This window comes from Heliangelus exortis, chromosome 5 (genome assembly GCF_036169615.1).
Source record: "Heliangelus exortis chromosome 5, bHelExo1.hap1, whole genome shotgun sequence".
NCBI classification, from domain to species: domain Eukaryota; kingdom Metazoa; phylum Chordata; class Aves; order Apodiformes; family Trochilidae; genus Heliangelus; species Heliangelus exortis.
This window is the reverse complement of record NC_092426.1, coordinates 30,898,621-30,919,424: the sequence shown is the minus strand read 5'-3', so window position 1 is coordinate 30,919,424 and position 20,804 is coordinate 30,898,621. Positions and strand designations below refer to the sequence as shown.

General features: G+C 39.5%; 1 protein-coding gene across 2 annotated transcripts; it reads right to left on the bottom strand.

The window, feature by feature from the left end:
* Positions 1-451: 451 nt before the first annotated feature.
* FAM98B (family with sequence similarity 98 member B) lies at positions 452-19,839 on the bottom strand. 2 transcript variants are annotated; one of them, XM_071744327.1, is made up of 8 exons: positions 19,708-19,839; positions 18,701-18,849; positions 15,719-15,853; positions 14,847-15,025; positions 8,283-8,363; positions 7,785-7,901; positions 5,347-5,514; positions 452-3,891 (listed from the first exon to the last, which is right to left on the bottom strand). In XM_071744327.1, exons 1-8 carry the CDS (start codon positions 19,770-19,772, stop codon positions 3,229-3,231), a joined length of 1,557 nt encoding a protein of 518 aa, XP_071600428.1. In that variant the 5' UTR covers positions 19,773-19,839; the 3' UTR covers positions 452-3,228. The 2 variants fall into 2 exon arrangements, with proteins under 2 accessions (XP_071600428.1, XP_071600429.1); XM_071744328.1 differs by lacking the exon at positions 15,719-15,853.
* Between the last annotated feature and the right edge of the window lie 965 nt (positions 19,840-20,804).

Below are 20,804 nucleotides of genomic sequence, written 5' to 3'. Positions count from 1 at the left end.
CACTCCGTTACCTTAAATCATCTGACGGAGGTGAGGGAAGATGAGAAGGAGTGCAGACTAACAACTGCAAACAAAATTCCCATTTATAGGGGAAAATCTGCTCTACAGTCTCACACCTATAAAAAAGTTGTGTTTTAATGCATAATTACAGAAATTTAAAACAAAACACGCAGAAGGAATTGGAGGATATTTCCTTAGTTTACCTAAAGACAAAAGTAACAATCAGATAGACTGATGTAATTTTTTTATTATGATAACATTTCACCATGATTCCTTAGTAATCCCAGGCAATGTAATAGGGATTTATTTGTGATGTGCCCTGCCTGTCGAAATTTTCCTACGTTGTGATGTACAGCGTTGTCCATTTTGGCCAAAATATCTCTGCTATTTTTCATTATAACAAGAGTTAGTGTCATCACTATTGTAAATCACACTACACAATTGATGCAAGTAACTTCAAATACAGTACTTTATTCCTCAGTGTTTACAGGCTGTTAACACAAGCATCTCTCTCAAATCCTGAAAACAATCCCCAACCTATTTTTAAATGCTTGCTCGAACAAAACAATACTCAAGTAGATATTCACTAAATGTGAATAAACAGAAAAATGCTCACAAACATCTGTATGAAAATCTTTTACTTACAACAGAATTTTTGAAAATACTTTTTTCCAAGAAAAACATACAAAATTTAAGAGGTTTAAATCAATTACCTTCACAGTATTATTGCATCTTTTGACAAATTAAAAGCAAACATTCTGGTACAGAGGACAGAGAACACCTCTATGAAATGTGGTGGTGCTTAATTCAGTGCTCAACCTACTGGCTTCACATTTCAGAAGTAAGAAAAACTAAAAAGGCCATATTAAAAAAATGTAATCTCCAACCTATCTGAATTTCCATCTTTTATATGGTCTACATAAATATAGTTGAAATACAATTTTGAAAGAATTCAGCTGTTAGAATTACACATGGGTGGGCTCATAGCTGGTTTCCTTGCTGGTTTACTTTGTTCAGAACTGTCCTGCCTGCTACAAACCGATGGTAAAAGCACCAAGGCACAACCACAGTTAAAACAGTTCAACTTAACCAGTGCAGCTTTACATCTTCAGACTGGCAAAATCTTTCTGCATAGATAAGATGTTTGATTTTCCCAGCTTAGTTCCTTGGTGAAACTAAATGCTTCACTGCTATTTGGAAATTACATGTAGCAAAAAAATAACACAATTTTAGATTAAGGCTCTGGTTACTAAAAACTCCATTCCTTTGCTGACCAACACTTCACCTCCAAGGCCAGCAGTCTCACTTGTTCTGCATCAATTTGTGAGCTATTCCAGAGCATTAGCCAAAAAAAACCCAAAACCAACCAAACAAAAAAGCTGAAAAGCAAGAAAACCAGTACTATGGTCCCATGTGACCCACGAGGGTCTCTCCATAATGACTGCAGGGGTGCACAACAGCTCAGTCCAGAATGGAGTGTAGAAAAAAATCAGAAAAGGAACTATACTGGTAGCAGTTGGGTGAAGTTAAGCCATTATTTCAGTTCACATCCAAGCCAAGCTGTTTAAACAAGGAAAACTCCTGCCCCTTTTTGTTAGGCCACTGATGGTAAGGGGGTATCTAGCATATCACAAGTACCATTCTCAAGCAGACTGATGAGAGAGGAAATAACAAGAGAGAAACTTTCAGTGATTATCTCAATTAAAACTTCAAATGAGAAGGTTGGTAATTGCCAATTCTGACACAGGCTTTTGAAAGAGATAATAATTTGATTTTGAAGGGAGCTTTACATTCATGTGTAAAGCTGCCTCTGAAACAGGACAAGATGCACGTGTTCCTGAATGTAAAATAAAAATTTTAGAACATAACAAATACAGCAGCAATAGGACAATCGTGCAGAAAGAACTCAAATAAAACCAAATCCTGAAGTTCCATCTGCAGTCAAGCCTATAGCTACATACTGAATTACAGTGCTTCAAGGGTTCTGTGCTATGCAATCAAGACACCCCCCAGGTTCATCAGATGCCTTCCCAATCTAATAACCTGACCATGATAAATGCTGTCACTGAGTATACACATCTCTCTGTCCTGCCTCTGTACTCAGGAGTGGCCTTACAGATAGACTTAAAGGATGCTGGACAACAGAAACCATCTTCTGTAACTGACAGCTCTAAATATAATTCTTGTCTACATCTACTTACAACCATAAGTCTATGAAAGCTTAGTCCTAGAGTAACCCTGTCTGTGAAGCAGAAGCCACCCATACCATAACAAGACAGTTTCTTTTAGCTTATCAGGACAACTGGTTGGCAGAGTATGACAGAGATAAATAACTGAGGAAGGGTATCTGCTCTATGAGATGTCTCACTTGCTGCACAGTTGGTGATTTATGTTCTCTCTCAGTAAGGTCAGCTTATTCAAACTTTATGTATTGAAAGAACTCTCACCAGACATGATGGCTTCAGAAATTTCCTGACCAATCTGATCTTAAAATACAAAACAGCAATAAAATGGAAAATAGGTAAAATGAAAATTGACACTACCAAAACTCACCATGATTCTGAGTTTACAGTACACACTCTGATCTTCAAATAGTCTCTGATTTATTAATGAACACAATAAACAATCTGACTTTATTAGTTTCTGTAGAGTATTAATTCAGAATGCTACTTTCATGTGAATTTGTAGAAGAATAAAAAATTTAACTGACTAGTTTTGACGAAAGCCTCAACACATTTTAACATGTTCACATTAAAATTCATTTATATGCCCCACATGAAAACCAGGTAAAGAGAAAAATCCTGCAGGCAGTATTCGAGTCTTTGAAAAGTGTTTCTGTCCAGTTCTTAGGCCTATTTTGTTTTTTCTACTCAGCATTTGGGAGCAAAGAGTGGACATGCAACATACAATAATTAGAGAGACCTGAACATTAAATAATGTATTTTTTGTTGGTTTGGAAAGGGTTTTATTCAGTTTTCTTAGGCTCATTTTAAATAAAACAACATATTAAAAAAACAAGCAGTACGAAAAACACGGACCTTAGTAATTGTATTTTAGTATAAAAATTCTGTTAACTAAAAGAATTCAGTGACAATGGTTGGTCTAATGCAATGATTCATACGGTCATATTTAATTCTAACCTAAATCCAAATTAACATATCTAAATTCCAGATACCAGTAACACCACCACTGTATTTTATCAGCTACTCTGTTAATATTTACAGTATTTCAGTATCTTCGGTATCCTCCCCCACCTCTTCCACCATATGGATCACCATAGCCTCCCCTGCCACCATAACCTCCCCTGCTACCATAATCTCCCCTGCCACCATAACTTCCCCTCCCACCATAATCTCCCCTGCTACCATAATCTTCCCTCCCACCATAATCTCCTCTGCTACCATAATCTTCCCTGCCACCATAATCTCCCCTCCCACCATAATCTCCCCAACTACCATAATCTTCCCTCCCACCATAATCTCCTCTGCCACCATAATCTCCCCTCCCACCATAATCTTCCCTCCCACCATAATCTGCCCTCCTACCATAATCTCCCCTCCCACCATAATCTTCCCTCCCACCATAATCTCCCCTACTACCATAATCTGCCCTGCCACTATAATCTCCCCTGCCACCTTGGAAGCCACCTCCACCTCTTCCACTACCTCTGAAACCCCCACCTCCAGGCCTAGCACCTCCTCCTCTACCTGCTCCTCCTCCTGCTCCTCCTCCTCCTCCTCCACCTGCCCAGTTGCCTCTTCCCCCACCCCCACCTCCCCGGCCACCTCTTCCACCACCTTCTTGTCTTTTTTGCCAAGGAGGCATTTCGGGAGGAGGTGGTTCAATCTCTGTTGGTCTGCCCCCACGGTCAGGTACTCTCCCCATCAGAACCTACATGGAAAAATAGGTTGGTTTTAGTAATTCAAAGGACCCAGGGTTCTTCCCCTGTGGACATGCTGCCTAATACATGCTGCCATGTATTCTCTTTACAGAAAATATAGTCCCCTCAGTGACAGTTTGACAGTCTGACAGCAGAATTCCTATTTCCAGTCTTCATAACTTGCCACAACACAACAGAATTCAGAAAATCATCCCAGTTTCCACCTGTAAAAACTGAAATAACTGCAGCGAGCTAGGTCATATTACTTTTGTGAAATCTTTAGGAAGAAAACTACTTACATGTGATATATATTAATACATTACATATTAATTAATACAAGTATATATTCAGATAGAAAAAACTCCTTCTGATGTGGCTCTTCTACTTAAATTTCAAAGTTCAATTTCAAACCTCATCAACCTAGAAAAAACAAACTGGCAAACCAATGTGCAACTCTAAAAGGAACAAGTTTGCCTTACATTAAGAAACTCCTGGCACTCACTGGACGACTGAAATGGACAATATATGTAACAGGCTGCAGCAGCACTTGCAAGAAAAGGGGAAAAGAAAGGGGATCTTCACTTTGGTGGCTATTAGTGTACCAGAAGGGAGATTGTACTGGACAAAGTTAAACAAAACATTAAGTTCAAGAAGAGGTATCCAAGCAAGTTTTGTCTTTTTCTTATTTCCTAAATTCTCTGTGTGATGAATGTTTACATACTCTGGTCAGTCCCAGCCACTGACCTCTCAAGAAAAATTCTCTGAGATCCTACAATACGTAAGAAATTTCAGAATCTTTGAGATCAAAACATATTAAAGAATATCTAAATGAGACATAGAATTTTAGAAATATCTGTAAAAAAAGGACTAATAAAAACAGGCTTTGTCATGAGATGAATGGTGAAATCAACGTCATTACCTGCAAGCTCCAGCTTTTACCATACACAAGAAAGCAGTACTATGTTTATTTATTACTGCAGCCAGACCAAATTATTTTACTTTGCAGCACAGTAACACTTCCACTAAAAGCCTTTGTAATCTGTAATATACTGATAAATGCAAGATGCTGGTTTATGAACTGAACACAATGCTGGCAACAGGTAGCTCAGGAACTGATACCAGAAAGACTTATATGTATCCTTAACCTGAGGTGTGAAGTTCCACTGAATTCAAGAGGTCTTTTACACAGACACACAAACACACCAGTGCACACGCTCACACAGACCCCCACCCTTGTTCCTTCTCATCTAGACTACTGTTTCATCCTGTTGCATGAGCAGCTGTGTAATAAGATAGGAAAGTTGCTGCAATGTTTACCAGAATGCTGCAAACCTTCCTTCCCTAAAGCACCAGGTATCTTGCAAAAAGAAATTAAATATATTAAGCAGAGTCTAACTCCAGAATTACTTTTGATAGGTCTGTAAACTCCCATGTCTTTTTATCCCATGCCAGAAATAAAAGGGTACCTTGTTGATTGCACAGACTGTATTTTCCCGGGTTGATCCACTGCTTGTTCTTATGATCTTTGACAAATCTTCTCGAGCAGCCAGAAGGTGAGCTAATGTGACAGTTGACTTTGGAGATAGTGCATAGCGCTTGGGCTGATAGATTCGTGCTATGTCATCTGTTTTTACCTAAATAATAACAGCAAACACAACTCAATTGCTAGGCATGAAACACACAAACACGCTTAATGTAAACTATGTCCTGGTCTCAGGAAGTTTCAGTATGAACACAAGGGTGCAGTGTCTGAAAATTTAGTTTCTCTTAAAAAATATAGTGCCGGTTTTTACCGATTCTCTTCATATTGATGAAGCTATTGTACAAAAAATGCAGCTGATTGTTTGATGTTGAAGCTTAGCATCATTTAAAAAGAAACTCTCCTATTAACTGGCATCAAACAGATTCTTTCAACATATCTAAAGACTAAATTTTAGAGTCCAAACTGCTCTCTCAAGGCTTTACATAGCTGTATTTCACGGATACTGCCAAACCTGATGAAAACAGAGTAGTGAGGTTCTCAGTAAGGTCCATTTGTGGAAAAAAATGTAAAATGTATCAAAGCAGCAAAACACTTGTGCACTAAAATGTGAGACTGAAAAGGGAAGAAAGTAAGATTTTTTTTTTTCCCAAACACACACACAAAAAAAAGCAAAATATATACACTGTCTGGGAACATCTAGAATGATCTTCAGAGAAAAAAAAAATTGACTTTGAATGGACCAGACAATAGATGCTGTTCATGACATCAATGTTTTGCCAGGCAATTACTACACCATTTATGGATCCATACCAGTATGCAAACATACCCCTCCTGGGAACTGAACAAGTTTAAAAAAAACCAAACTCATCAAAAGCAAAGAAAAGCATCAATACTCATGTAATGGTGCCTAAAAAAGGCAAAATAGCAAGCCTCTCAGATTAAAAAATGATGGCTAAGTTATGCCAACTAATTTTCAATCCCCAGGATATTCTTGGAGAATTTATAAGCAAATATTTCTACAAAAGAAATAGGGGGGAAAACAATTAAAAATCATATGTAATTTCAAACTGGCATGGAACCTGGTTATGTCTGCCATTGCATACTACTTCACATCAACAACCTTTATAAGGCAGGAAAATGAATCATCTGTCTATCATCATTAAAAACCTCTTTAAACTACTGTTCTATTCTCAAAGTATATTCACTGTTTTTCACATTGTTTGAATGATTTAACATCAAGCAACTAAAAATTTTAGTCTCATCAGTTCAAATACATTTTAGAAAATATTTGAATTTGCCAACATGTATTTGTATAGGTACAGCTATAAAGAAGTTATACATGCAGGGACATGTGGTTTCTGTTAGCTAAATGTCCTCCTTTTCCCTTTTTGCAGCATAGCAGCATCCATAAACCCTGCAGAAATGAAATAGGGAGCCATTCCAAAGCAGCACAGCAGGGTCTAGACCCGTGTTTTCCAGTGATGGTCAGGGAGCTGCATTACACTGAGTCTGTCTGCAGGAGTCAACAAAAAAATGTGACACCAGATTTGTAACAATCTTTCCTTTCAGCAAGATTTCGAAGTTTTAAGACTTACATATTCTTATCTATCTATTTCTATACAAAGCTTTGAAAGGGAGGTTGATCTTGTGGCTCATGAGCAAAAACATGTGCCTCCAACATCCCACATGTAAATTCATTAATTTACAAACCTTTTGTATCTTATCTCCCTACTCACTTGGATGGAAACACCGTATTTTGCACTGCTTAAATCATGACTATTTTTTAATACACAGAGTGCTATCAAATACCATGAATTAAATGATGACAATTCAAATTAGACCAGCAGAGAAAATCCAGGAGTGGTTTGGGATTTTTAGCCACCTGAAGGATTGCAAGTAAGTGCATCATTTTCTCAGACTATCTGCTATTCAAATAACCTGTTCAACTGACCATCCATTTCTTCAGTAACTTTGAATCCAAGTCAGGTAGCAGTCACTGTAATCTCACTGATTTTATGGGTAGTCACTCATTGCACTACATCTACATTAAGGCTCAATTTTGGTCTTCCTCTCGCATCTGCATGAGAAATGCTGAGGTACCCTCCCAGTTTACTTGATCAAAGGGGGATGGCTATATGAAAGGAAAAGGGGAGATGTGAGCTTTTTAAAGTGAGAAACCCCAACAAAGGATCCTAAAATTTTTAATTGTGAAGCTACATTCACAAAGGAGGGACAGTGCCATCCAGTCAAATCCTTCCCCTTCCTCAATATCTATAATTTAGATGTTACAACCCTGAAACTGGTCGGAAAGAAGTCACTAGCAATAGAAGCATATTTATGTGGTGTGTGTATCCAGCTGGAAGACCTGGGAAATTGTAGCAGACTCCCACCTACAGGAAGCAAAAAATACAGCAAGTTTACCTTTGCTCTGTCAGACCAGCAGAAAGACTGAACTGTGACATCCAGCCTCTTCATTAACATACGCCTCCGACACTCATACTCACTCCGAAGAGCATCATTGATTTTTTCCAATCTTTCCTGCAGTGTCACAATAAAAAAACCAAACACTCAAGTTATCAAATTACAGAACTCAATTTAAAAGCTAATCCCATTCAGCAAATACGATGTTTATTCCCAGGATATAACTACAAACTACATAAAATTAAGGGTGCATTCATGTATGCACATACAAAATATTTTGAAAGTTAATAAATAGATGAATCAACACAAAATCTGTTTTGAAACATTGATTCTGGAAGTATCTGAATAACATTATTAATATTTAGAAAGTAAATTTTATCATTTACATGTAACAATAGAAGAGTGACTGAAAAATGGACACAGACAGATGAAGCCATGTGCATTAATTTTGACGATCGTCTTAAGGACAAAAAATAAATTGAGAAACTTTTTTTTTACCACTTGATCAGAATTCAGAGGTTTTGTTAGCAGTGACTTCCCCACATGGTTGTTCTGAACTTTTGAAAGAATGTCCTTTATCTGAAACAAAACACATACTTCTTTTAAGAACACAAATTATATTTACGTTTATTACAGAACAATTTGCTGCAATCAAAATCTGCTGCTTACAAGATCAGATATAGCACATCAGTTTTAGCATACTCTTAAAAAAAGATACTAAAACCACACCTTCTGGCTTACTGTCCACTACAAAAAGATTTCCTGAACACTTTCACTACATCACCAGCATAAAAACATTTTATGGCACACTACTTCTCCTGATTATATTAGGACAATATAAATATGGCAAGTTTATCAAGTACATATAGGCAATCAGACTAGTTAAATTACTAATTTTACTTATTATCTAAGTCTTGTAGCTACAACTAGGGAAATGTATCAATGGGAAGCTTGGAGTTCTGTTGCCAAATGCTAAACTCAAACAAAAATCTTGGTGATGGGTGCAGGAGGCAGAAGATACGGCAGGTAGGCAGCCATTCTCACCACTTGTCTTCTAATCCTTTAACTGGTTCCATCTAACTTCATGTTTAAGACTTCTGCAGTCACTCCAAACCAGCCTTGCTTATCCTTCTTCCACTAGATTTTCCCTCAAACTGGGGATGAAGCACACTCTCTGCCTTCCAAACTCTCCTGCATTCTCTTTTTTATTACAACAAAACTCCACCTCCTCTTCTTTAAGGAACTTCCTTTCTCATGAATATCCACAGCACTCATATATAACTTTCCAGCTCACTGATTTTTCAGCTGGAGTAGACTGAATGTTATTGTTCCTGCAAGTTTTGCACAGTCTGCTACATCTTCATTTGCTTTTGTAAATGACTATGGGTAACCGCATCAAACAAGACTAAAACTAGAGTTAATATTATTTTACATGTCACAAGAAAGGACTGATCTACAGGAAAACCTGTAGCTCAGCACAGCCGTTAGACACATTTGCAAAGATTGTAATACTTTGTAATACTTGTAGGCAAACAAGCATCTACATTAGATGTATCATAAAGGTAGGGTTTGAAACTCACTCTTCCAGTATTATCTTAGTTCATCTTGTAAGAGTTTTGAGCTCTACATGTTAGACATAACATCTCCAGTGATCTCTGTGAAAAAAATCTAGGAGACAGAAATCAAATTCTAGAGCAGCTAGCTAATTGATTTTAAAAAGCTACTTGAAAAGGAATACTTGATAAATCAACTCCCATATTTCTTCTTTGGTACTGATCTCAAATTTTGTGTCAAAATCAAGGCGTGCATTTTGTTCTTTTTATATCACCTCTGGGCATCACTGTGGCAAGCTAAGAACACAATAACCCCCCCCAAAACTCTTTAAGTAAAAGATGATGTGCAGTGAGCAAATTATGGGAAAACAGTGTTTTGTCTCCAGCAGAAAAGATAGCCTAGTAGTACCTGAAAATTGGCCATATGGTTACTGTAATAATTCCTGCTATTATACTCCACCCCCACAAAAAAAGAGGTTATGATAAGAGGTGAAGTTCAATTCCACATACCTTACTAATCCCTAGACTACTCCTTCTCTGCTAATTCTTGCTTCTTTGCAACATTTTATTTACAGTAAGCTCTCCGGGGTTGTCTGGTATCTTCCATATGTAACCAACTTGTTTTCATTTTAGTGAACCACGTAAATGCTGCCTCTCAATCTACTTCAAAATTCGAAGGTACCTAAGCACAAACTACACTTGAATTTAAACCAGTGTGAAGAATCACATGCTAAAGTTAACAGTCACCAGAACAGTAAGGTCACTGTGACAGAGAGGAAGAAATAAGTAATTAGTATAGAAGAAGGAATAAACAGCAGATGAATTTAAAATTCTGAAAGGTGAGTGGTGTCTAACCAGGTATCATTAAGGTCATGAATACCTCAAAGGTTCTAGTGAGTTGAAAGGAGGAGTGTCTATCAGAAAGACACTGCCTGCTGGAAAAAAACAGTACAACAAAATAAAACAAATCCACACTGTAGTTTACACCCACAGAGTGAAAGAAAATCTGGGAACCAGTGATGCTGAGTACGATCTAGAGAGCAGACTTGTTGCAAGTTTGCAGCTGCAAGGGCAGCTGAGAGATAAACACAGCACTGGGCTCCACAACTCTAAGGGTGAAATAAGCTGGGCTGCATTACAGCTGCAGAATACATCGTCCAGCCTTGATTGATGACAGGGCCATGAGCACAAGAGCTTTGCCATACACTTGTCTGACAAGGGACAAGAATGCAATTGATGTGAGAATCTACACTGTAACCCACATTCCTACACATGACAGTTGCCCTAAACTCCCTAAATAAGGAGTTTAAAAAATACAAACGACATCATCACCACCACAACCAAGAAAGAAGTCTGTATGTTGAAGTGAGAATAATACCAAAAGCTGTGCCCAGATAAAAGAGCAGTGAAAACACAGAAATGTAGAAGAAATTATAAACAGCCAAATCACCCTGAAGTTCTCACACACTTGGATGTAAAAAGCAAACCAATTAATTTAAAGATATATGGAAAAGAATTTATGTGGGTATTCAACATACTGTGTAATGAGCGACCTTGATAATATTAAATATTTATGGGACTGCTTTGGATGTTCGCACACCTCTAAAAAAAGTTTAAAAAAAAAGCAGTTACTGGATTTGAGACAAAAATGTAGACTTCAAAATCTGGTGTATGCAAACAAAGTTACTCTATTGTTACCAAATAATGCATATTTTCATGTATTGAAAATTATATTTGTAATCTGTTTTAGAATTTTATATTCCTTTAAAAATATTTAGCTTACATTTACTACCATGTTCCATATATACTATTTAATACCTGTGCCCTCTGTCAAAACTGAGCAATAATTTTTGTGTAACACCATTTACACAGATAAACATCATATATGCATCCCCAAGTTCTCTAAGATTGAAAAAAACAAACAAACCAAAAAAAAAACCAACCCTGACCTGGAGAGAGGTGTCATTTTATTTATCTAAGTTAAACTATCAACACTTTGAGGAATGATCATTGTCTTAATTAGTCATAAGGTGTACTGCATAATTGCAGAAAGATCAGCTAAAATCTTAAGCACAAAATATTTTTAAACCGTCTTATGTCTCTCTTCATTTACCTGCAAACAATTTTAATCTCAGTATTCATCTAACTTTAATAGCATTTTTGTTTGACCTTTATCTGGTAAGCTTATTCTGGTAAACTTATTGTTGACTTATTCCCTGCAGTGACATTCATACTACACGTACAGACAACATTCTGTCTGTAAAATTATTAAACAATAACAGTTAAAAGCAACACACTAAAATAAGTATGAATAAATTTGAGTTGGTATTCCCAAATATTCTTAAAGATATTCTTCTCGTATTTCACTTAAATGGTATTTGGCTTAGTTTTGATTTAATTCCATAGGTAACTCTAGTTTCTGTCCATTCTCTACTATTAAGGGACTACTTTTCAAATACTAGAAAACAATAAATGGGGGCAAAATAATTAGATTAAAATTAATGTCTTCATGTTAAGAAGTCTTTCAAATAAACAGTATTAGAATGTCACTTTGTATTTAGGTGTGAAATTTACACTATGACTGGGAAAAAGCCACATGTGAACATGAGCTACAAAGCACAATACTTTTATGAATCTTTGATCAATGTTCATGTAGAACTCACCAGGGCTTTGGTGCTAAATTTCAGAATGCATCCTGGAGTTACCCTTTGCACATATACTTTGACGGAACAGGATCTTAAAAAAACAACTAAAAATTATTAGTTTTTCAGTGCTATAGGATCAAACAACATTTATTTAGTGGCAGGAGGCTGTACTACTGTTAACTTATCTCTCACATTTCCTTATGTATGCTCATAACCACTACCCCAGTTTGTTTTAAGAGATGCAAATTTAAAAGGTACTTCCTATAATTGCAGATTTAAAGCTTGAGCTACTACAAAACTCAGTTGTAATGAAAAAAGCAATCCTGATTTCATATTAGTCTTTTAAATACACTGACAAAATATTAAAACCAATCAATGTTCTTAAATTCCATACCAAAAGACAATGTGTGATCTGTCCCTTTGGTAGATTGCTGCTGCACAGCCAAACTATTCTCAGAGCTACTCTGACAGCTGCTGACAATGCTGAAGATGCTAGAGAGAGACAAAGAACAGGCATGCTGAAATGCTGCAGGTGTATCTGCAGATTCAATAGAAAAAATAGACAAGTATGTAAGTTTTTATTAAAAATTACATAGCGTAAGACTAAAAATCATCAGCGTGTAGGTGTAGTATAAGACTAAAAATGTTTGGAAAGAACAGAAGCAAAAAACTATTTGGGAAAAGAAACTGATAATTTCAAGTGAATTTTTGTGAGGATCTAAAAAAAAGTAAAAAACAGCCCTTTGAAAAAATGTTCACAAAGCCAATGAATATGAATTGGTGACACCACTTTTCTAATGTAGCAGCACCTATAAATGTAGGTTTCCAGTGCTGTACTGTATCAAAACAACTCTGAACCTGTCCTGTGTAAAGTTAGGAATGAAAAACATGGAAACATAGATCAGAAATTCCACAACGTCTTCTGAGAAGTAGGAAAAAAATCCTGTGTTTGCAAGGGATGAAATGTGCAGAGAACAAACTATGTTGTTAACTAGGAGTCACAGAAGATGAATGAACAAGTTTTGCCACCTTTCCACACTCTCAAATGAGTACAAGTGGTATAACCACTGGCAAACCTGCAAACAGAATCACAGAATTGTCACAGTTGGAAAAGAGCTCCAAGATGACTGCATCTTGAATATTCACCTTGAATAAAAAAAGTTATTTATATATATCAGTATCTGTATCATCTACTAGAACATGTCATGAAGTGCCTCATCTACATGGTTTTTAAATACCCCCAGCAACAGTGACTCCACCACGTCCCTGAACAGACCATTCCCACACCTAAGCACTCCCTCAGTAAAGGATTTCTTCCTCTGATCTAGTCTAAACCTCTCCTCACAAATTATTCCAGGCAGCATTATTGACAAAAAAAAACACAACTAACCAACATCACAATAACCCAACCAACAAAGGGTTTAAAGATTCTGCTCATTTTACTACTTACAAAACTGTAACAGTCTACATATACTGTAAGAATAACACCCTACACACCAATTCAAGCCTGTGATTCTCCCTGAAAAGACATCGTGGGACCTGCAAAAGGTGGCAGACACCTGGAGTCTAGTAATTCAAAGATAACTTTCTAGAATCTCTGTGTACTTGAAGGAAATGGACCACAAGGTCTGGTCTTGCTGTCCTGAAACCACAGAACTGGAGTCCTAGCCCCTTAGTGTGGGACAGAACAAAATCTGTAGCCAAGCAGTGAAGAAAAGAAGGAAGCACAAAAAGGCCACTGCCCGTGGCTGCAGGCTGCAAACCCATAAGGATGCAAACACAGATAACACCCACAGTGGAAGATCAGCACTAGAAAAGTTTCAATCAATCTGTTATTAGCTTGAACTCTTGAAATTCCAGTCCTCAGACAACAATGCTGGAATTGTTTCTTTGTCTTTTAAAAAAATATTTAATGGGGAGAAAAAATATAAAGATTTTGTTAGAGCTAAATAGGTGTAACACAATAGTGCAGGAATAAGCATTTTCACCATCTGCTTTTTATAAAGGAATCTATTAAAGGTTTCATCTTGTTACACTAAAGGTCTACAGATGTGAGAAAATACTGCAGATCTCCATGTCCAACTGCCCACTGGCTGATAAGAGGAGGAGGAAGAAAAAAAGAAACATAATAATATAAAATTGCTAAAGCCTCAACAGTAGACAGAGATTCATTCCAAGTATTTATCATATTTCTTAAAGGAAGTCTGTAACCCACTCTCTCCTGAAGTACTAGGGAGAGATAGGGAGCAAAACCTTTAAGTGCCTGACAGACAAGATAAATTCCACCCCCAAAAAATCTACTTACATTCTGCTGTGAGGAACTCAGATTAAGGATGACATCAGTGAAATGAGTTAGAAACTGGTGCAACACAACTGAAAGAACTATCATGTTTAAACTAAGGTTTAAGTTGGCTTACTAAGTGGCTATTGGTTATTCAGGCATTTTCACCCTCTTCTGCAACTGAGCACTAATAAAATCAATACTCACACTTAAAAACCTCATGAACTAAACCAAAAAAATTATGTCTTTGATATTAAATTTAAAGACATCAGAAATGGTGCCATCAATTACCCAAAGTCTTATTACATTTAAATGGGTAACAGGAAAACTATGTTACTTCAACCCATACCTTAAATTTGCATGGCAAAATATGCCTCATCATGTACATCAAATTCTCAGGGAAATGCTGAATTCCTTCACCACAGCATTAAAAAGGTTTAACTTAAACATTAAGCTGGCTTTCAGAATAAAAATGCCTTTGCACTTGTCAGATGGGTCTCTTATGGATTACACAGTTAAGATGAATGCTTACAGAGATAATGCTGACAGTTAAACAGGAGAGAGAACACAAAGAAGCCCAAACCTTTTGTTCCACACTGGTTAACAAGCGAGGAATATCAGTAGATGAGGAGTTTGGCAGGCCCAGTGCATCACAAATAGCTTGCACTTCCTGGTAAATTTCGTTGTGCTTTTCCAAATGCGAGTTTTTCACTTTCTTGCTCTGCAGTATCTTTAAAGCCTGAAGTTCTGTACTTAGAAATACTAGAGAGAAAATGTTGTACTTAGATTTAGAGACACTTGAATGTTATTTCTGCATCCACATTCTCAATACAATATTTACATTTATACAATACTTAACATTTATAAGACCATAACAAATGGAAGACTCACTCTCAGTTGTCTCATTTACAGGTCAGTATCAGTTTCCCATTCCTTTTCTAAAATCTTGCCTGACTTCAGTCTACACATCTTACTTTACTACTTACTCTGCTTCCATTACCAGTTCCTTGGCTACTTTCACATCACACTGGTTCCTGATGCTACTCCTTTGTTCAACCTCTGCTTAAACCCAGATTTTGCTCCTCTCAATGCAGCTTTTAGCATCTTCAGATCATGTTGTGTTTTCTTTTAAGCTGTGCAGAATGTCTCACAAATATGGAAATCAAAGTCGCAGCTTCAGCTAAACTTGAACTGGATCAAGAGAAGGGTCAAGAGGCCTCACCAGATTGAATCATACTTCACCAAAAAAGTTTAGTTTCTACTTATATGGTTTTCAAATAGTTCTCTGTTTTCCACTTCTGCACAAGTGAACTCAAGCATGCTCATCTAGGTTGTCATGACAGTACACATATATTTAAATACACAAAAATAAAAATGTACTGTAAATTGTACAACAGCAATAAAGCATAGATGTAAAATACTGTGTTATGAATGAAAAAAGTGGTTGCAACTTACAGAGGAGTTTAAGACAATCTTCTTTCTCTTTTAATCTGTCCTTAATGTCTCCAGATACAAGTGATGAATATGGACAAGCCATTTCTCTCAGAAAGCCACTGATTTCAAGCTGGAAGCTCTCTATATCTTTATCACCTACAGGAATAAATAAATGAAAAGCTAATGGTTTTTTACAGAAACGTTAACCTGTAATCTAATTTTCTTCACTTAATACATTGGAATCACAGGTTTCAATAGCCCAGACAAAGATTTACCACCTAACACCCTAGTAACATTTTGTTTCTTTTTAAATAAGTCCTACATACAAGCAGACAAGCCTTCTAATAGCTACTGCAATACTGTACTCAAGCTTTGAATGAGGTGATGCTACAGCAGTCTTTGAAGACAGGAATGCAAATCAACATCCCTAAGAAATTAACAGCTCATGTCACAAGCCAGCAGATCTATGTAACTCACTTTCTGAAGAACAAGTTACAGGAGTCAGGAGCCATTATTTTAAATGGTTCATAGTATCACAGAATCTGCCGAGTTGGAAAAGACCCATCAGGATCATCAGGTCCAAGTCCTGTCCCTGTGTGGGGCATCCCAAGAATCACACCATGTGCCTGAGAGCATCATCCAAACACTTCTTGAACTCAGGCAGGCTTGGTGCCATAACTACTTCCCTGGGCAGCTTTTTTCACTGCTCAGCTGCCCCCTGGGTGAAAAACTTTTTCCTTATATCAGACCTAAAGTTCCCCCAGCACATCTTCCTACCACTGCCTCGGGTCCTATCACCAGACACCAGAGATGCTGCCATGAGGTCTCTCCTCACTCTCCTCTTGTCCAGGCTGAACAGACCAAGTGCCTTTAGCTGCTCCTCAGACTGCTTTCCCTCTAAACCCTTCACCAGCCTCCTATCCCTCCCCTCTGGACACTCTCCAGTAGCTGTGTGTCCTTTTTGTACTGTGGCACCCAAAACTGCACACAGTACTCAAGATGGGGCTGAACCAGTGCAGAGTAAAGTGGGACAATCACCTGACTTGATGATTCTATGTGTGTCATCTGCAAACCTAATTAGTAAGCCCTCAAGTCCTTCATGTAAGTAATTTATGAAAATATTAAAAAGAACTGGCCCTAAAATGGATCCCTCTGGAACCCTGCTAGTGACTGGTCACCAGCCTGAGGTGATCCCATTGACTATGACCCTTTGAGCTCGACCCATCAGCCAACTGGTCACCCCTCACACTATGTGCTTGTCCAGCTGGATGCAAGGATATTGTGAGAGACAGCATCAAAGGCCTTTCTGAAATCTGCAAAGATTACATCAACTGACTCCCCTTGGTCAATTAGGTGGGTTACTTTGTCAGAGAAAGAAATCAAGTTCATTACGCAGGACCTTCCCCTAACAAACCCAATGACTGTGCTGGTTTTTATGTGTTTTTCAGTAACACCCAGAATAATCTCCACAATCTTACCAGGCACTGACATGAGACTAACAGGCCTGCAGTTACCAGGGTCATCCCTGCTGCCCTTCTTGAAGACAGGGACAACATTTGTCAACTTCCAGTCAACTGGTACCTCTCCAGATTCCCAAGAGCATTGAAAAATCATTGAGAGAGGTTCCACTGTGACCTCACCAGCTCTTTAAGTACTCCTGGATGAAGCCCATCAGGCCCTATTGACTTATAAGGATCCAGCTGGACCAGCAAATCCCACACAAGTTCACGGCTGATTGGGAGATTATTATATTATTGTTTGCATACTCATGGTTCACTAGCCCAGGGCTCTGAGGGTGCTCAAGCTCATCATCAGTGTTGAAGACAGACATGAAGAAAGCATTAAACATCCCTGCTTTGTCTATATCCCTATTAATGAGGTGCCCATGATCATCAAGTAATGGACCAATGTTGTTTCTGGCCTGCCTTTTGCTGATAACAAATTTAGGAAAGCCTTTTTTTTTTTTATCCCTCACACTGCAGGCCAGCTTCAACTCTAGTTAAGCTTTAGCTGCATGGATTTCTGCCCTACAGTGGTGAACAGCATCCCTACAGCCCTCCCATGTTGTCTGAACTTCCTTCCACTGGCCATACACCTTCCTTTTGCACCTTAGTTCTAGATAGATCACCTCCACTCAGCCAGGGTGGCTTTCTACCTTGCCTACTTGACTTCTGGCATTTTGGAATCACCTGGTTCTGTGCTCTTAGGAGGTGGTGCTTCAAAAGTGACCAGCACTGCTGGAGCCCAGCACCCTGAGAAGCTTTTCCCCAGGAGGCCTTACCAAGCAGTTCCTTGAGCAACCTGAAGTCTGCCTTCCTCATGTCCAGAGCTGAGGTCTTACTGTCAGCTTTCCTCCTCCTACCATATGTTAAACTTGATTGCTTCATGGTCACTGTGGCCAAGGCAGCCTCCAATCAGCACTTCACCCACAAGACCCTCTGTTTACAATCAACAAATCAAGAAAGGCACCTCTCCTGGTTGGTTCATTCAACACCTGTACCATAAAGTTATCATCCAGATGGTGTAGGAATCTTTGGTTTAGTTTTACTAGTTTTTAGGGAAAATATAAGCAATATAAAATCTCATCAAAAAGAATGAGAAAGACAGTGCCAGGGAGCAGCTCACATATCTACACACAGCACTGAATGGAACACTGCACTGGACCAACCAGCTGAAAATACCAGGTATGGAATTTAAGTCATAAAAATAAGATTACATATAACTACCACTCACAGAATGTATTTGTGTACTTTTTATATCTATACAGTTCTAAAGAAACCCCAAACAAGACCCAAACCACCTTTTTTTTCTCTTTTGAAAGAATCCTCACAAGATAAATCCTTAACCAAAGAGTCACATACACACAAATAACAACCTCCATTTGGCTACTTTTCACCTATCTTCTAAGCTAACAGTTAAGTAATTTTGCTATTAGTTAAGCAATATGCATCTAAATCCACTGAACAAATGCTAAATTGCTTTAACAAATTAACATTTACATACCATCTGCTAAAGTGATGCTTTCTTCCATGTTGGAAAGTGACTTTATTTGGGAGCCTAACCAAACACAAAGCTCAAAAAATTCTGGTGAAGACAATCCATTTTCTGCTGCTTTTTTCAGAGCTTCCTCCTCCAGCAGGGGACCCGTGTACCTGCACAGAGAGAGTAACATTACAGATAAGAAGTAGGGTTTCTGTAAAATACACACATTTAAAAATAATTTTACTACAAGCTGGTTAGTAACTACACTGACAGAAATTAATCTTTGTAAGCTACTTTTGCCAATAAATATTTCGGACTTCTTTTAAACACAAAAACCCGTGTGGTAATTTATAAACAAAATGGTTTGTCACAAAACCAGGAGGCAGGCATTTTCATGCACCACATGTGCACCAGAACACAGTCTCACATCTCCATACATGCTGAAGGAACCCGAGTCAAACAGATTTCCTTCCAGCATTACCAACTCACTGCCCTAGAGGACTGCCACTAAGACAACTAAAAATTAAACTAAATTTTACAGAATTTCTGGCAGTGGCAGAGGTGCTGCCCAGCCACACCCCCTCCCTGCACAAGCCCCCCTATCCCCCCGGGCCCTGTCTCCCAGCGGTCGCCCCGGTATGGCTGAATACCCCTTGGAACCCTCTGCCCCACGAGAAACCCCCACGCAGCCGCGCATCCTTCCTCTTCCCCCCCCCCCCCATTCCCAGGACAAGCCCAAGGCAGAGGCCGTGACCCCGCTCCCGGGCGAGCCAAGCGGCCCAGCCCCGACACCCGCTGGGCCTCCGCCCGACACCCCCAGAAACGAGGGCTCGGACCCCACCTTCCCCCCCCCCCCCCTCCCCTCCCCTCCCCTCCCCGCCGCCGCCGCTCCGCTCCCCTCCCCCTTCCGGCCCGGCCTGCCGCCCGCAGACAAGGAGCCCCGCTCCGCACACGGCCGGATAACGCGGCGGCGGCTGCGGGCTCCCCCTCGACCTGTGATGAGGGAGCCGCTGCTTCTCCCCGATTACCCCAAAGCCTCCAAGGCGTCCAAGATGTCGCACTCCATCGCCGGGCCGCCCGCCCACTCCTTCATGCCGCTCCCGCCGCGCCGCGCCGCGCGGTGCCCTCCTCAAACCGCCCCTCCGCAACCTGCGCCCGCCGCTGCGTTCCGCCGTAACGGGGCCCGCGTCCGGCGGGAGGCCCCGGGCTGTCCCTCTCCACTCTGCCGGTGGCTCCCACCGGTGCCCGTTGTCACCGCGTAGCACATAGCAGGAGCCGGCTTAATGTGTAGGCCGGTCCTTGCCTTCCTCACATGCTGAGGAGCCTCTCAGCTCTCCCCCTTCCGTGGTGCGGCTGCTCCCGCCGCCCTGCCCGGGATAGGGGACCAGGCTCTAGAGCCTGGGTCAGCTTAAAATCCATCCCGTTTGTGATACATTTTAATGAATTAGGAAATCGGGATTGGTGGTGGGTTGTGGTACCAGCTATAAGCACGACCGATCGCTCCTGCCAGAGGAATACGGGGCATGCAGCTGTGGCTACCTACACCTCTCAAATACTGTAAAGTACCCTGAGCTGAAAGCGAAGGGAAGATAGGAATTTGGGGGAGAGGTTTTCTGCCAGTCCCACATCTATGAGTATAACCACTCAACATGTTGCAGTGCCATGCAAAATTGCTCGAGGAATGTTCCTACTGCCAGGATTGCAAATGGGTGTGTGGTGTGTTCTCATCCTGCTCCTCACCTCCTGCCCTGCCCTGCAAACAGAGCAGGATTTGGGCTGGAAGTGGTGTGTACTGTCTGTTCCTAATACAAAAAGTAAAACTGCCCACGGGTCCGCTTGCTGCATGTTTCAGAAGATGCAGTTGCTTTTTCTTCTCATGTGCAGTACGGGAATAAAAAAAAATTCATTCAAGTGAGGAGGAGACAGACTGTTTGAACGCAGAAAAAGTAAAAATCATTTGTAGTACCAAGAAAAGGTGAGCAGACAACTGTTGACCACTAGAGGGGATCATAGGAGTGGCAAAGGAATGGAGTCTGTATGCTACGTAGTAAATGCTTTTTGCCTTCGTGCAATGTGCTGTGTGTTCACAGTTGAGAAATTACTGAGAAAAGACAGCACTTTATGC

Excerpts from the sequence above, each read along its gene's own strand:
- FAM98B (XM_071744327.1), bottom strand. The coding sequence starts at position 19,772 with ATGAAGGAGTGGGCGGGCGGCCCGGCGATGGAGTGCGACATCTTGGAC. Across the intron at positions 18,850-19,707 it reads GACGCCTTGGAGGCTTTGGG|GTACACGGGTCCCCTGCTGG; the intron begins GTAATCGGGGAG and ends CTCTCTGTGCAG. Across the intron at positions 5,515-7,784 it reads GCTGGTCTGACAGAGCAAAG|GTAAAAACAGATGACATAGC; the intron begins GTAAACTTGCTG and ends GTTATTATTTAG.